Raw genomic sequence first — 18091 nt, 5'->3', positions numbered from 1 at the left:
AGGGTGGCAGGAACCCTGCCACACAAAAAACTACAAATGTGCTGACTTGCTTTACAGAATACGTCATTACCTCCTTTCCACATCTGTTAAAAAGTCATAAGTTAATGCCAACGCCGGCGTGCCGCCAATAAACTAAAAGAAGAAGAAGAACGCCCACATGCAATTACTGTTGTCATGGCCAAAGCTCCAAAACAACCAAAGAAACAAAAAGTTTTGACTGAGAAAACAGAAATGAGAAAAAGTGAGCCTACCCGGATAAAAGAACAGTCAAGGTGAAGATATCAAAAGAGTGACAATAAAAACAGTAGAAATAAACACATGTACCGTATTTTCCGCACTATAAGGCGCACCGGATTATAAGGCGCACCTTCAATGAATGGCCTATTTTAAAACGTTGTTCATATATAAGGCGCATCGTATTATAAGGCGCATAGAATAGACGCTACAGTAGAGGCTGGGGTTACGTTATGCATCCATTAGATGGAGCTGCGCTAAAGGGAATGTCAACAAAACAGTCAGATAGGTCAGTCAAACTTTATTAATAGATTACAAACCAGCGTTCTGACAACTCCGTTCACTCCCAACATGAATAAACAGCTGTTTTATTATTTTCCCCGAGGTAAAGTCAGTGACGTGGTATTTTGTTTATCTTTTAACAACAGCAAGGTATAACATGTAGTGCAACATTTATATCACATAGTGGAGGGGAACTTTTCCCGGATTCAATAAACACGTAAAAAAACAGTGATACTGTTACGGTAAATCAAACGTTAGTGCAATCACAATATAGTAACACTCGAAATAGTGCAGAGCAATAACAATATATCAATAACTCAACGTTGCTCAAACGTTAATGTCACACAACACAACACACAAAATAAACATGTAAAGCTCACTTTATGAAGTTATTCCTCATCCACGAATCCTTCGAATTCTTCTTCTTCTTCAGTGTCTGAATTAAACAGTTGGGCGAATACGTCAAAATCTTCATTAATCGAGTCGGTGTCGCTGCTGTTGTCTAGCAGTTCAGTGACAATTCCTGCCTTCCTGAAAGCTCGGACCACAGTTGAGACTGATATATCAGCCCAGGCATTTACGATCCACTGGTCTTTACATAAACACACAAATGGAAATGAAACGGCACGCCTCGCGCAGTCATATATCCCAGCATGCACCGCGCGCTTCTTCTTCTACGGGGGGAAATGAAGTCGGCGGCTGCTTACCGTAGTTGCGAGACCTGTTGCGGCTCAATATTGGTCCATATATAATGTGCACCGGATTATAAGGCTCACTGTCAGCTTTTGAGAAAATTGGAGGTTTTTAGGTGCGCCTTATAGTGCGGAAAATACGATAATTGAAGCGTAACAAAATATGCAGTGTGTCAGAAAGGTTCTAGGACATCTGTCCCTAAAGATGCTAATCAAATCTATATACTGTATAAGTTATCCCTCTAGAGCAGAGGTCGGCAACCCAAAATGTTGAAAGAGCCATATTGGACCAAAAATACCCCAAAAAAATCTGTCTGGAGCCGCAAAAAGTTAAAAGTATATATAAGTGTTATAATGAAGGCAACACATGATGTAAGCAATATTAGCCTACTATCAAAGGCTGGCGCAAATCTTCGTTGAGAGAAATGTTGTATTTAAATTTTTATTCTACACATTTTTGAAACATGGATGAGATAACTTCTGGAAATTACTGGCTCAAAATGGCCAAAGGTATAAATGTCTTTGTCCAAGTTTAAGGAAACGGCAGGCTGTCTTCTTCTAATGGATTTATTACAATCTTTGCAAGCTGGGTAACGTTTGCTGTGGTCTGGAACAACACGGCACACAAACAACTATGAGAAATGCAGCCAATATTACATACGGATAACGTGTCATGAGACATGCAAATATACACTACCGTTCAAATGTTTGGGGTCACCCAAACAATTTTGTGGAATAGCCTTAATTTCTAAGAACAAGAATAGACTGTCGAGTTTCAGATGAAAGTTCTCTTTTTCTGGCCATTTTGAGCGTTTAATTGACCCCACAAATGTGATGCTCCAGAAACTCAATCTGCTCAAAGGAAGGTCAGTTTTGTAGCTTCTGTAACGAGCTAAACTGTTTTCAGATGTGTGAACATGATTGCACAAGGGTTTTCTAATCATCAATTAGCCTTCTGAGCCAATGAGCAAACACATTGTACCATTAGAACACTGGAGTGATAGTTGTTGGAAATGGGCCTCTATACACCTATGTAGATATTGCACCAAAAACCAGACATTTGCAGCTAGAATAGTCATTTACCACATTAGCAATGTATAGAGTGTATTTCTTTAAAGTTAAGACTAGTTTAAAGTTATCTTCATTGAAAAGTACAGTGCTTTTCCTTCAAAAATAAGGACATTTCAATGTGACCCCAAACTTTTGAACGGTAGTGTATATGAAACACACAGAGGACATAAGTAAAGGAAATTAAATTAGATCAAATATACTGTACCTACAAACTAGGTATAATGATGCAATATATACATACAGCTAGCCTAAATAGCATTTTAGCATCGATTAGCTTGCAGTCATGGATTGACCAAATATGCCTGATGAACATTCCGACAAATCAATAAAATCAACAAAGCTCACCATTGTGCAATCATGCACAGCATATAACGTTTGGTGGACAAAATGAGACAAAGAAGGAGTGGCATGAAAATCGCTCAAATTAGTAGGACAAAACCGTGCTTGCCAAATACTCTCAACAGTGAAGCATGTGTAACAAAAACAGTGGGATTTCTAACAATTAGGAAGGTTTGTGTCATGTTTGTTCTTCTACAGAAAATATAATAAAACAAAAAATATATATTTTTTCTTCATCTTTTTCCATTTTCACACATCTCTGAAAGAGGTCCAGGGAGCCACTAAGGCGGCGCTAAAGAGCTGCGGGTTTGCTGACCCCCGCTCGAGAGTCTGACGCATTTTGACAGCCTTCTCTGCCACACCGCCAGACATTCCTGGAAGGGTTCTTCCGGAATATTTCATAGCTCCGTCGTCATGGCCATCTTGAACTTTAAAACGGTTCCCCTTGATGGAACCTCTTGATCTTCAGAAAGAGGTAAAAAAAAAAATACAAAAATCACACGTAGTCGGTAAGTCAGTGAGGGAGATTTCTCCCAGCACGGTGATGTGCTTTTTGAACCGGAACTGATGCTCAGGGCATCGTTATCATGGTGAAGCAGCCACGTGTTGTCCTGCCACAACTTTCGCCTCTTAATAGCAACAAAGTGATTAACTATGAATTGACAGCTAACTAGGTTTTATTTTGAGAAGTTGAGCCTTTAGTGCTTGTAAATACAATTCACACAATAATACACTATATTGCCAAAAGTATTTGGCCACCCATCCAAATGATCAGAATCAGGTGTCCTAATCACATGGCCCGGCCACAGGTGTATAAAATCCAGCACTTAGGCATGGAGACTGTTTCTACAAACATTTGTGAAAGAATGGACCGCTCTCAGGAGCTCAGTGATTTCCAGCGTGGAACTGTCATAGGATGCCACCTGTGCAACAAATGTGAAATTCCCTCGCTCCTAAATATTCCAAAGTCAACTGTCGGCTTAATTATAGGAAAATGGAAGAGTTTGGGAACAACAGCAACTCAGCCACGAAGTGGTAGGCCACGTAAACTGACAGAGAGGGGTCAGCGGATGCTGAAGCGCATAGTGCAAAGACTTTCTGCACAGTCAGTTGCTACAGAGCTCCAAACTTCATGTGACCTTCCAATTAGCCCACGTACAGTACGCAGAGAGCTTCATGGAATGGGTTTCCATGGCCGTGCAGCTGCATCTAAGCCATACATCACCAAGTCCAATGCAAAGCGTCGGATGCAGTGGTGTAAAGCACGTCGCCACTGGACTCTAGAGCAGTGGAGACACGTTCTCTGGAGTGATGAATCACGCTTTTCCCTCTGGCAATCTGATGGACGAGTCTGGGTTTGGAGGTTGCCAGGAGAACGGTACATTTCGGACTGCATTGTGCCGAGTGTCATATTTGGTGGAGGAGGAATTATGATGTGGGGTTGTTTTTCAGGAGTTGGGCTTGGCACCTTAGTGCCAGTGAAAGGAACTTTGAATGCTCTAGGACAGTGGTCCTCAACAACCGGGCCGCGTTGTACAGTGTGTTTGTACAAAAAAATATATATATATATATATTTTTTAAATTTGTTTTAATTTTTTTTTTAAAATTTCTTCCGCACAAGAAATTAAAAAAAAAAAATAAAAAAAAAAAGTTTTTTTTTTTTTTTTAATTAAATCAACATAAAAAACACAATATATACTTTATATATCAGTATAGATCAAGACAGTCTGCAGGGATACAGTCCGTAAGCACACATGATTATATTTCTTTATGACAAAAAAAATAAAAAAAAATTAAAATCAAATAAATAAACCCCCCACCCGGTCCGTAGGACACAATTTCAAGCGTTGACCGGTCCGCAGCGACAAAAAGGTTGGGGACCACTGCTCTAGGATACCAGAACACTTTGGACAATTCCAGGCTCCCAACCTTGTGGGAACAGTTTGGAGCGGGCCCCTTCCTCTTCCAACATGACTGTGCACCAGTGCACAAAGCAAGGTCCATAAAGACATGGATGACAGAGTCTGGTGTGGATGAACTTGACTGGCCTGCACAAAGTCCTGAACTGAACCCGATAGAACACCTTTGGGATGAATTAGAACGCAGACTGAGAGCCAGGCCTTCTCGACAAACATCAGTGTGTGACCTCACCAATGCGCTTTTCGAAGAATGGTCGAAAATTCTTATTAACACACTCCACAACCTTGTGGACAGCCTTCCCAGAAGAGTTGAAGCTGTAATAGCTGCAAAAGGTGGACCGACATCATATTGAACCCTGTGGGTTACGAATGGGATGGCATTTCAAGTTCATATGTGAGTCAAGGCAGGTGGCCAAATACTTTTGGCAATGTAGTGTATCTCTCTTAAATGCCAGCACCTTCCAGCTCAGTGGATAACACAGTGTCTTAATCAATCAGGAGTAAACAAAACTTCCAAAAATATTTTTTGAATGTGTCAAAAATGTTCTGTATTGTACAATACTTTAAAAAAAAAGAGTATATAATTGAACAGTTTACCACTGCACAGTACCCAGCTCCCGTCCCTTAGTCTGGGGAATAAGAAAATCTAACAAAAATGAAGGAGAACAATCATATTTGCACAAAAAATACATATTATTACAGATGAGAATAGGGTCACAGGATGAATTTAATGACCTTCAAATTGCCATACCCTCTCATGACAGGTATTACTTTCTTGTATTTTGCTTTATTTTCTGTCCAGCACTTTTATTTTGTGTTTCCACTTGTTTTTTGCCACCACTTCCTTAGTCTGAGCCAATCGGGGTGTGTCATGCTGCATAGCTTTTCCTATGCTTCCTGTGCTCTGTATGCACTATTTGTGTCTGTGCATTTCCTAATGAAAGTTGTTTTGTCTGTTGTGTCTGCATCCACAGTCCGTAACACAAATGTTGCATGCTTCGGACCCCAGATGACAACCACAAACACTACCGGGTAGTACTTGGTAATGCTAGTGTAGATCAATCAATGCTGAATAGAGCAAGGACTAGCCAACGAAGTACTGAGCGGTAAAGTACTAGGTTTGGTTAGGTTAGCCTTGATTAAGTGAAGTTAGGTCAGGTCGTAATTTATTCATTCCAACGCAAAATATAAGATAGTTTTTGCTCTCAAACATACATAAATATCCACACAAACATTATATAAAATACATTGAACAAAACAATACACTAAAAAAACAGCAAGATAAAATACACAGACAAGATTAATACATTAAAGGCCTACTGAAAGCCACTACTACCGACCACGCAGTCTGATAGTTTATATATCAATGATGAAATCTTAACATTGCAACACATGCCAATACGGCCGGGTTAACTTATAAAGTGCAATTTTAAATTTCCCGCCACACTTCCGGTTGAAAACGTCTATGTATGATGACGTATGCGCGTGACGTCAATGGTTGATACGGAAGTATTCGGACCCATTGTATCCAATACAAAACGCTCTGTTTTCATCCCAAAATTCCACAGTATTCTGGACATCTGTGTTGGTGAATCTTTTGCAATTTGTTTAATGAACAATGGAGACTGCAAAGAAGAAAGCTGTAGGTGCGATCGGTGTATTAGCGGCGGACTATAGCAACACAACCAGGAGGACTTTGAGATGGATAGCAGACGCGCTAGCCGCCGACCTCACCTTGACTTCCTCCGTCTCCGGGACGCCGACCGCATCTATGAACGGGTGAAGTCTTTCGTTGCTCCGTCGATCGCTGGAACGCAGGTGAGCACGGGTGTTGATGAGCAGATGAGGGCCGGCTGGCGTAGGTGGATAGCTAATGTTTTTGGCATAGCTCTGTGAGGTCCCGTTGCTAAGTTAGCTTCAATGGCGTCGTTAGCAACAGCATTGTTAAGCTTCGCCAGCCTGGAAAGCATTAACCGTGTAGTTACATGTCCATGGTTTAATAGTATTGTTGATTTTCTGTCTATCCTTCCAGTCAGGGGTTTATTTATTTTGTTTCTATCTGCATTTAAGCACGATGCTATCACGTTAGCTCCGTAGCTAAAGAGCTTCACCGATGTATTGTCGTGGAGATAAAAGTCACTGTGAATGTCCATTTCGCGTTCTCGACTCTCATTTTCAAGAGGATATAGTATCCGAGGTGGTTTAAAATACAAATCCGTGAGCCACAATAGAAAAAGGAGAGAGTGTGGAATCCAATGAACCCTTGTACCTAAGTTACGGTCAGAGCGAAAAAAGATACGTCCTGCACTGCACGCTAGTCCTTCACTCTCACGTTCCTCATCCACAAATCTTTCATCCTCGCTCAAATTAATGGGGTAATCGTCGCTTTCTCGGTCCGAATCTCTCTCGCTCCATTGTAAACAATGGGGAATTGTGAGGAATCCTTCCTCCTGTGACGTCACGCTACTTCCGGTATAAGCAAGGCTTTTTTTTATCAGCGACCAAAAGTTGCGAACTTTATCGTCGTTGTTAGATACTAAATCCTTTCAGCAAAAATATGGCAATATCGCGAAATGATCAAGTATGACACATAGAAGGGATCTGCTATCCCCGTTTAAATAAAACAAATTCATTTCAGTAGGCCTTTAACATAACACTACTACAAATTAAAACACTAGTATGAAAGGCTTTTTAAAAAGTGCTTTTGCTTAGAAACTTAGACTCTACTTTTTATACTCTGCTTAGGAGGTTATGCTATACAGTCGTCCCTCGCCACATCGCACTTCAAACATTTTGGTTTCACTATATTGCCGATTAAATTCAGCATTTTCAAGTATAAAAATGGCTAAACAAACTACAAATATAAATACTACAGTAGTATTGGCCACGATAGGAGATCAAACCAATAAGAGCCCACTGTTCAGTATAGTGGCCACTGATTGGCTATTACTATATCGGATTAAAAGAGTGTATAGCTGACTAAATGGTGTGAAGTGAAGTGAACTATATTTATATAGCGCTTTTCTCTAGTGACTCAAAGCGCTTTACATAGTGAAACCCAATATCTATGTTAAAATGTTTAAACCAGTGTGGGTGGCATTGGGAGCAGGTGGGTAAAGTGTCTTGCTCAAGGACACAACAGCAGTGACTAGGTTGGCAGAAGCGGGGATCGAACCTGGAACCCTCAAGTTGCTGGCACGGCCACTCTACCAACCGAGCTATACCGCCCCACAGAGGGCTCTCATAATATTGAAAACATGTATTTAGAAGGTAGTAAACAGGTTTTTTTTATGCAAAATTTCGTTGCATTAGCTCGTTGTAGTGCAGGATAAAACAGCAATAAGGTGCAGATGTAAATAAATAGATTACCGTATTTCCTTGAATTGGCGCAGGGAATATAGTATTCGCACGTCTAGAATTACTGCCGGGTCAAAGTCGTTTCTCAAAATAATTAACGCATGCTTGGCCTTATCGCCGGTTTATTATTGAAGCTGGATCAAATTCGTTTCGCAAAATATTAATTTTATTATCGCATGTCTATAATTTTCGCCGGGTCAAAATATTTAGCATATGGCTAGAACTTCCACCGGGTCAAATTTGTTACGTCACGAGTGACGCATCTGTCCTCATTTTCAAAATGGAGGAAGCTGCTTTCAGTAGTTTACAATCGCACAAAGGAAAAAAGATAAAGAGCTTTTCAGTAGGATTTAAGGTCCAAGCTATTGAATACCGGTACAGTATGCTAAAGAGAACAGTAAGCAGCTATGTTTTATTAATATACCGTAGCTGCGTGTGTGAAATACTGTATAAGTCATTAAATGACTCCCGCCTCCTGGTGGTAAAGGGCGCTGCCGCGCTAGTGATCCTTCTTGCGACTTCCGGTACTGCAGAAGAAGTGAACACACGCAGCAAGAGATTTTTTTTCTTCCTTTTAACAAGGAGGATTACATACCGGTATCTAAAATAAAACAGTTTTCTAAACTGGACTTTCAATCGAAGCAGGAGGTAATAATTAAAGGAATATCTCCATCGAAACAGAGACTTTTAAAACTGAAGAAAGAAAATAAGGAAGACTTCTATAAACAAGTTATCGATGCTTTTGGTCAGAAGGAGCTGCAAATGGACTCCATTTATAAGTACAGGTAAGACCATAATAACGTTTTTTTAATTAAATGTGCTTTTCATGATGGTATGCTTACATCACACTCAAAGCGCACGCCTAAATTTTATGGATTCCTTTTGGTAAACGCCGGAGTGAGAAGAGGTTTTAAAATAATTACCGCATGCACGGCCATCCCGCCGGTTTCCGGTAAACGCAGGAGTGACAGGAGGTTTTAAATTAATTAACGCCCCTGCGGCTATACAAGGAAATACGGTACTGTACAGAAAATCTATTGCACTTTTGCATATGCATCCACGTTTATGGATGTATGTTATATCGTCTTTATGTTCCAGCGAGTTAATCCATTTTGGGGGGGAATTGAGGGGATTATTTTGATGTGTTCAAGAGTCTTACGGCCTGAGGGAAGAAGCTGTTACAGAACCTGGAGGTTCTGCTACGGAGGTTCTGCTACGGAGGCTGCGGAACCTCTTTCTAGAGTCCAGCAGTGAAAACAGTCCTTGGTGGGGGTGGGAGGAGTCTCTGCAGATTTTCTGAGCCCTGGTCAGGCAGCGGCTTTTTGCCATCTCCTGGATAGGAGGAAGAGGAGTCCTGACCTACTGTGTGGAACAACTTCCCTTGTGGATCAATCAAGTTTCTCTAAGTCTAAAATGTCCATGAAGACTTGACTCAAATGGTTCAGCATGTTTATGTTGCCATTTACGAGCAGTGGTTTGGCCTCTTGTCTGCTAGCGTCCTCTCTTACTGCCGACGCGAGCCGTCTACGCTGCACCTGCAAGACCTCGTCAAAGACCACTGAAGTGAAACGAGAGGACAGCGGCTCTTTTTTGCCACCGTCAGGTTCATAAAGACCGCCATGATTCTGAGAGCGTCATCGCCTGGGAATTTTCAATATTGCTGACAGGGAGTCGATTGGCTTTACCTGCCTATAAACGCTATTTTTGTCCTATATTCAGTCTTTTATCCCCTCAGCTCTCCGCCAACTCAGCTGTTTATCGCAGTCTTTTAAAGTCCCTTCATAGCCTTGTTTCATCCATATTTTACTGGCCAATGGGAACCCCGCATAAACCTAAAGCTTGTTGTTTTCTGACTCATTTATTCTGTGGATCGTAAAGGGATATTCGTTTTATGTTATCATGTAATTCAAAGACAAATAAATGCCATATTACGTTTTAACAGTTGATTTTCTAATTGTGCTGATTAGGGTTGTACGGTATACCGGTATTAGTATAGTACCGCGATACTAATGAATCATTTTCGGTACGATACCGTCTCTGAAATGCACCGGTCCCGCACCCCCCTGCGCCCGCTGGTTTTACGAGCAGACAAGCATGTTCGGCAGTGCACAATCACTGAGTACTTACAAGCACACACAGTGTGTAGACAGAAAAGTGAGAACGGACGCATTTTGGCTTAAAAACTAACGATGAAGGTGAAGTTATAACACTGAAACGCCCTCTGGAAGAGGTGCTTGAAGACATGGCTAAAGTCCATCCGCCGTCTGCAATGTTTTAGCTACTTCTAAATCACTAATCCTGGTCTCCATGGCGACAAATAAAGTAAGTTTCTTACAAGTATCATCCCTGCAGGACGAGGAATAGCTAAACATGCTTCACGACACACCGTAGCTCACTGGCATCAACATGTAAACAAACGCCATGGGTGAATCTACACTGTAATGATATCAAGTACAGGCACGTATCTAGTCGATACTACTATGATTACGTCAATATTTTTTGGCATCACAACATCTTCTTTCGTATTTTTTCAAATGTATATTATGTTTATAAACTCAGGAAATATGTCCCTGGACACATGAGGACTTGACCAATATGAGAATATGACCAATTTATGATCCTGTAACGACTTGGTATCGGATTGATACCCAAATTTGTGGTATCATCCAAAACTAATGTAAAGTATCAAACAACAGAAGAATAAGTGATTATTACATTTTAACAGAAGTGCGGACAGAACATGTTAAAACAGAAAATAAGCAGATATTAACAGTTAATGAACAAGTAGATTAATAATTAATTTTCTACCACTTGTCCTTTATCATGTTGACAAAATAATAGAATGATAAATGACACAATATGTTACTGCATATGTCAGCAGACTAATTAGGAGCCTTTGTTTGTTTACGTACTACTAAAACACAAGTTGTCTTGTATGCTCACTATTTTATTTAAGGACTTAACTGCAATAAGAAACATATGTTTAATGTACCCTAAGATTTTTTGTTAAAATAAAGCCAATAATGCAATTTTTTTGTGGTACCCTTTATCTAAAAAAGTACTGAAAAGTACCAAAATAATTTTAGTACTGGTACCGGTATCAAAATATTGGTATCGTTACAACACTAGTGCTGAGGATTGGATCCGATCCAGTGTTTGCCTTTTTCAACCGATCCTTACCACAGCGATGTGCCAGAAGTTGCCCGCTCAGGGATACACAATCACATTTGCATATTCCTTGTTACACACCTGCAAGAGTTGCATGAAGTCTTGCCAGAACATCACCTCCAAATTTTGAGGACGCTGCAATGAACGCGTTGTCTATCTACAGTGCGAAGCCGTTTCTAAGATGCTGACTGTACTAACCCTCACCACCATGGAAGGAGAAAAAAAGTTTCTTCAAAGTACATTATCACTGGAGGACTAGAGGGAAAGGAATGGCTAAGCATGCAAGACACACACACGCGGAACAGAACGACACCAGATGCTAGCCGCTAAAGTTTCAATGTTAAGTAGTGGTGATCGATCCAGATGTCGATACCTAGTATAGTATCAGCATATGATTGAATTTAAAGTGATTAAATCGATAGTTTTTTTATTTTAATACTACAAAATATGTATTTTCGTGTTCTACTAAGCAATGAAATTGTGGTGCTAAGGTCTTGATTTACTATTACACTATGTTTTTTTTCCCCACTTCCTGTATGTGCCCTCTCCTCTCTGTTTGGTGATTAGGAGACTCACCTGTGGATAATCACTGATTAAATGATAAATGGGTTATACTTGTATAGCGCTTTTCTACCTTCAAGGTACTCAAAGCGCTTTGACACTATTTCCACATTCACCCATTCACACCCACATTCACACACTGATGGCGGGAGCTGCCATGCAAGGCGCTAACCAGCAGCCATCAGAGGCAAAGGGTGAAGTGTCTTGCCCAAGGACACGACGGACGTGACTAGGAAGGTAGAAGGTGGGAATTGAACCCCAGTAACCAGCAACACTCCGATTGCTGGCACAGCCACTCTACCAACTTTGCCACGCCGTTATACTTGCCAGCTCTGCTTCTCAGACAGCACCGGTGCATTGTTGAGTGCCCACTTCAGTTGTGTAGTTCATGCTTTGTATTTCTTCTCCTGATTATTGCCATCTTTTGAATTTTCAGCCGTGGCCGACTGTTTTTGATACTCTGCTTGACATCTGATAAAGGGAACTTCTGTTCACACACCGCCTGCCTTCTCTGGATCCTGGGATCAAGCCAACAACCGCAACCAATGCTACAACTGTGACAACATCATATGATTTACAACAATACCAGCAAATTGAACATTTACTGTAACAAAATAATTTCTGATCTGGACACCCCTATTTGATTCTATAGGTACAGTTATTGTATTCCTAATAGTACACATGTAATCTATTGTAATTTCAGGTACCGTATTTTCCAGACTATAGGGCGCACCGGATTATAAGGCGCACTGCTGATGAATGGTCTATTTTCGATCTTTTTTCATATATAAGGCGCACCGGATTATAGAGTGCATTAAATTGAAAACATAACATGTAATGGTGGTTCTTTGGTCAAAATGTTGCATAGATGATGTTTTACAGATCATCTTCAAGCCGCTTTCTGACAGTTGCTTCCGGATGCGCCGTTTTGCGGGCGGTCTTATTTACGTGGCTCACCTTCGGCAGCGTATTCTCCCGGGAGTGGAAGACGTGTCAAAAGATGGAGCTAACTGTTTTAATGACATTCAGACTTTACTTAAATCAATAACAGAGCAGCATATCCTAATTCTGAAACAACAACGAGGCCGAAAATGTGTCCCGTGAAAAACCGTCCGACCGGAACTCTAAAAACTAAAGTTCCTTGGGTGAATAATAAGAAATCACTACACCGGTATGTTTTAGCACTTTCATGGCGAGTTTACTGGCAGATATGAGTAAGAACTTTACGCTACTTTATATTAGAAATGGCATAACAAGAAGATAGAGAAAAAGAAGATGCTTATCGACTACGGTGTCGGCACGGACTACAAAGGCGGAATTTTTCAGGATTTATGCAGATCCCAAATACAGATCAGCAGGTACCAGAAGGTAGGAAAAGTTGCTTTTGCATAATTTTGCGAAAATAAACACCAGATAATATGTCTTACCTTATACACACACCATAATAATACTCGTATGTTGAAGCACATCAAGCGGTGCAGCTTAGACTTAGACTTAGACTTCCTTTTTATTGTCATTCAAATTTGAACTTTACAGCACAGATAAGAACAAAATTTCGTTACATAAGCTCATGGTAGTGCAGGATAAAAAAGCAATAAGGTGCATATATAAATAAATAAATACATATAAATAATATATAAATATATATATATATAAAATAAATAAATATATATAAATACTGTATGTATAAATAAATAAATAGATTACTGTACAGATAAATATATTGCACTTTTTCACATGCGTCTACGTTTATGGATTTATGTTATATTGTCTTTTTTATTCTAGCGAGTTAATCCATTTTGGGGGGAGTTGAGGGGATAATTTAATTATGATGCGTTCAAGAGTCTTACGGCCTGAGGGAAGAAGCTGTTACAGAACCTGGAGGTTCTGCTTCGGAGGCTGCGGAACCTCTTTCTAGAGTCCAGCAGTGAAAACAGTCCTTGGTGGGGGTGGGAGGAGTCTTTGCAGATTTTCTGAGCCCTGGTCAGGCAGCGGCTTTTTGCGATCTCCTGGATAGCTTCATAGCTTACCAAAGTCGCACTAAAACATTTTTGATATATTTTTGAGCGCCGTGTGTAATGTTCTATAGTTTCAATAGAACATATAAAATGTTGGTGTTGTTTACTTGAGTCATATTGCCATCATAGTGCAGCCTACACGTATCTCTTATGTTTGACTGCCATCTACTGGTCACACTTATCATTACACCATGTACAAAATAAAATTGCTTTGAGGTGGGTAAGCAAAACGCAGAATTATTCCGTACATTAAAGGCCTACTGAAATGAATTTTTTTTATTTAAACGGGAATAGCAGATCCATTCTATGTGTCATACTTGATCATTTCGCGATATTGCCATATTTTCGCTGAAAGGATTTAGTAGAGAAAATCGACGATAAAGTTCGCAACTTTTGCTCGCTGATAAAAAAAAAGCCTTGCCTGTACCTGAAGTAGCGTGACGTCACAGGAGGTAATATTCCTCACAATTTTCCTTTGTTTACAATGGAGCGAGAGAGATTCGGAGTGACAAAGCGACGATTACCCCATTAATTTGAGCGAGGATGAAAGATTCGTAGATGAGGAACGTTACAGTGAAGGATACTATATCCTCTTGAAAATGAGAGTCGAGCACGCGAAATGGACATTTAAAGTGACTTTTATCTCCACGACAATACATCGGTGACACACTTAGCTACTGAGCTAACGTGATAGCATCGTTCTCAAATGAAGATAGAAACAAAAGAAATAAACCCCTGACTGGAAGGATAGACAGAAGATCAACAATACTATTAAACCATGTACATGTAACTACACGGTTAAAAATTCTCAGCCTGGTAAAGCTTAACAATGCTGTTGCTAACGACGCTAAGGCTAATTTAGCAACTTAGCAACCGGACCTCACAGAACTATAAAAAAAACATTAGCGCTCCACCTACGCCAGCCAGCCCTCATCTTCCCATCAACAGCCGTGCTCACCTGCATTCCAGCGATCGACGGCGCGACGAAGGACTTCATCCGTGGGTTTGGCGGCAAGCATCGGCTAGGCGTCTGCTAAGTAAGTAGTCCTTGTTGTGTTGCTGTAAGTATTGTACTTAGCCGCTAATACACCGATCGATCCCACCTACAACGTTCTTCTTTGCAGCCTCCATTGTTCATTAAACAAATTGCAAAAGATTCACCAACACAGATGTCCAGAATACTGTGGAATTTTGTCGAGGAAAACAAGAGGTTTTTGTATCGGGTCCGATGGGGTCCAACCACTTCCGTGGATTTTGTGACGTCACGCGCATAAATCATATCCAAAGGAGTTTTTCAACCGGAAGTGTGGCGGGAATTTTTAAAATTGCACTTTATAAGTTAACCCGGCCGTATTGGCATGTGTTTCAATGTTAAGATTTCATCATTGATATATAAACTATCAGACTGCGCGGTCGGTAGTAGTGGGTTTCAGTATAGGCCTTTAAGTTATAAGGTGCACCGTCCAGTTTTAAGAAAAAAAAAAAGATTTTAAGTGCACCTTATAGTCCGGAAAATACAGTATTTTTGTGCACAGCATCTCCCTAGACTCAATTTCCTCCATCAAACTATTTGTGGAGGTATTCCATCATCAGCGTACTCCCTGTTCTGCATATGCACGCCTGAGCACATATCGAAGAAGACCTTGTCAGAGGGAGAATCCAGGCAGCCGCTGTGGAGCTCAGCAGAGCGCATCAATCTCTTCTAAACAAGAGGATGCATGGCGAAGGAGGAAGTGAGGGAGAACGAGGGGATGTTATCAGAGGGCGGTGGGATGGCGAGGAGGCCCAAGTGGGAGGAGGCCGGGTGACCTGAAAGCTTCAGGAAGCAATTAGCAAGATGCTTCACAAACTTCAGAAGCAATCTAATTAGCTGCTATCAAAGCTGCAGATGCGTTTGTCTTTTTCCTCGCCTTCCGATGAATTCTTGGTTCTTAATTGCCTGTGCTCGTTTGACTGAGCGGGCCGTAAAATGCAGATATGCGGAACAGCAGATTGTTTGTTTATTAAAATACAATCGAGGCAGGGGTAGCGTGCGCGAGCTGTGAGGTTAATGCAGTGCTGCGAAAGCAATATTAAAGTTGCACATCAATTTCAAGAGCTTAAGCTTGACAGTTAATTATGTGCAGGAAGCTTGACATGCAGGGGTGTTTTTTTTTCTTCTTTTTTCCCCACCTTCCTGTTCTTCTGTGAACGAGTGTAAGTGCAGACGTCGGAGCGGCAAACACGGACAGATAAAAGTGTAATCTGCCAACAATGCGAGGGCTGACACCTACCTTGCTGCGAGAAAGACTGCTCAAAGACGCACTTATACAGGCTGCGGAAGGACGCGCTCAGGTTCTCGAAGTCCGAGAAGCAGAGGTGCTTATCCCGGGACTCCGGGACGGGCAGACCGTACTGGGGCTGCGGAGGGGGGGGAGGCGGCACAGGCTGAGGGGGCTGCTGGAGACTCAGAGACTGAGACGACGGCTCCGAGTGACTACTGACCTGTGGTGCAGAGAAAGGAAAAAATGGAGTTCCTGTTGTTAGTTTGGCAAAAAAACAGGATAATAAACAAACATTTCATCCGAAACAAGATTTTTTGAAACACTGTTTCCCTTTTACCCGGAACATAGAAATGTATTATTGAAGGTCACATTTCTGTGTATTTAAAAAACTGATCACTATGCAAGTAAAAGTATGTAACTACATTTTTTGGTTCATATAAAGCACAAAAATCACTTTTTGTTTAAAGATTTTTTTCTTAAATTTGTACAAACCCCGTTTCCATATGAGTTGGGAAATTGTGTTGGATGTAAATATAAACGCAATACAATGATTTGCAAATCCTTTTCAACCCATATTCAATTGAATGCACTACAAAGACAAGATATTTGATGTTCAAACTCATAAACTTTATTATTTTTTTGCAAATAATAATTAACTTAGAATTTCATGGCTGCAACACGTGCCAAAGTAGTTGGGAAAGGGCATGTTCACCACTGTGTTACATGGCCTTTCCTTTTAACAACACTCAGTAAACGTTTGGGAACGTTTTTAAGCTTCTCAGGTGGAATTCTTTCCCATTCTTGCTTGATGTACAGCTTAAGTTGTTCAACAGTCCGGGGGTCTCCGTTGTGGTATTTTAGGCTTCATAATGCGCCACACATTTTCAATGGGAGACAGGTCTGGACTACAGGCAGGCCAGTCTAGTACCCGCACTCTTTTACTATGAAGCCACGTTGATGTAACACGTAGCTTGGCATTGTCTTGCTGAAATAAGCAGGGGCGTCCATGGTAACGTTGCTTGGATGGCAACATATGTTGCTCCAAAACCTGTATGTACCTTTCAGCATTAATGGCGCCTTCACAGATGTGTAAGTTACCCATGTCTTGGGCACTAATACACCCCCATACCATCACAGATGCTGGCTTTTCAACTTTGCCCCTATAACAATCCGGATGGTTCTTTTCCTCTTTGGTCCGGAGGACACGACGTCCACAGTTTCCAAAAACAATTTAAATGTGGACTCGTCAGACCACAGAACACTTTTCCACTTTGTATCAGTCCATCTTAGATGAGCTCAGGCCCAGCGAAGCCGACGGCGTTACTGGGTGTTGTTGATAAACGGTTTTCGCCTTGCATAGGAGAGTTTTAACTTGCACTTACAGATGTAGCAACCAACTGTAGTTACTGACAGTGGGTTTCTGAAGTTTTCCTGAGCCCATGCGGTGATATCCTTTACACGCTGATGTCTCTTGTTGATGCAGTATAGCATGAGGGATGGAAGGTCACGGGCTTAGCTGCTTACGTGCAGTGATTTCTCCAGATTGTCTGAACCCTTTGATGATATTACGGAGCGTAGATGGTGAAATCCCTAAATTCCTTGCAATAGCTGGTTGAGAAAGGTTTTTCTTAAACTGTTCAACAATTTGCTCACGCATTTGTTGACAAAGTGGTGACCCTCGCCCCATCCTTGTTTGTGAATGACTGAGCATTTCATGGAATTTACTTTTATACCCAATCATGGCACCCACCTGTTCCCAATTTGCCTGTTCACCTGTGGGATGTTCCAAATAAGTGTTTGATGAGCATTCCTCAACTTTATCAGTATTTATTGCCACCTTTCCCAACTTCTTTGTCACGTGTTGCTGGCATCAAATTCTAAAGTTAATGATTATTTGCACACAAAAAAAAAGTTTATCAGTTTGAACATCAAATATGTTGTCTTTGTAGCATATTCAACTGAATATGGGTTGAAAATGATTTGTGAATCATTGTATTCCGTTTATATTTACATCTAACACAATTTCCCAACTCATATGGAAATGGGGTTTATATTAGGGAAAACAATTATGTAGTTATCTTTTTGGATTAAAAACATGACCAACGATACAATAAAAAACATGTGACTCTAAAGTTTGTATTGTTTTGCTTTTAATCCGAAACAGAGGAAAAACATGTTTTTATTCG

General features: G+C 40.8%; 1 protein-coding gene across 9 annotated transcripts in view; it reads right to left on the bottom strand.

The window, feature by feature from the left end:
* LOC133654230 (forkhead box protein J3-like) overlaps window positions 1-18091 on the bottom strand; it is a 296340-nt gene that overhangs the window by 33056 nt on the left and 245193 nt on the right. For all 9 annotated transcript variants that reach the window (XM_062054406.1, XM_062054407.1, XM_062054408.1 and 6 more), the window contains one exon: window positions 15915-16125. In XM_062054406.1, the coding sequence (XP_061910390.1) occupies window positions 15915-16125 (211 nt within the window). The remainder of the gene's footprint in view (window positions 1-15914; window positions 16126-18091) is intronic.

This window comes from Entelurus aequoreus, linkage group LG07 (assembly GCF_033978785.1).
Source record: "Entelurus aequoreus isolate RoL-2023_Sb linkage group LG07, RoL_Eaeq_v1.1, whole genome shotgun sequence".
NCBI lineage: Eukaryota > Metazoa > Chordata > Actinopteri > Syngnathiformes > Syngnathidae > Entelurus > Entelurus aequoreus.
This window is presented reverse-complemented; position numbering and strand designations above follow the sequence as displayed.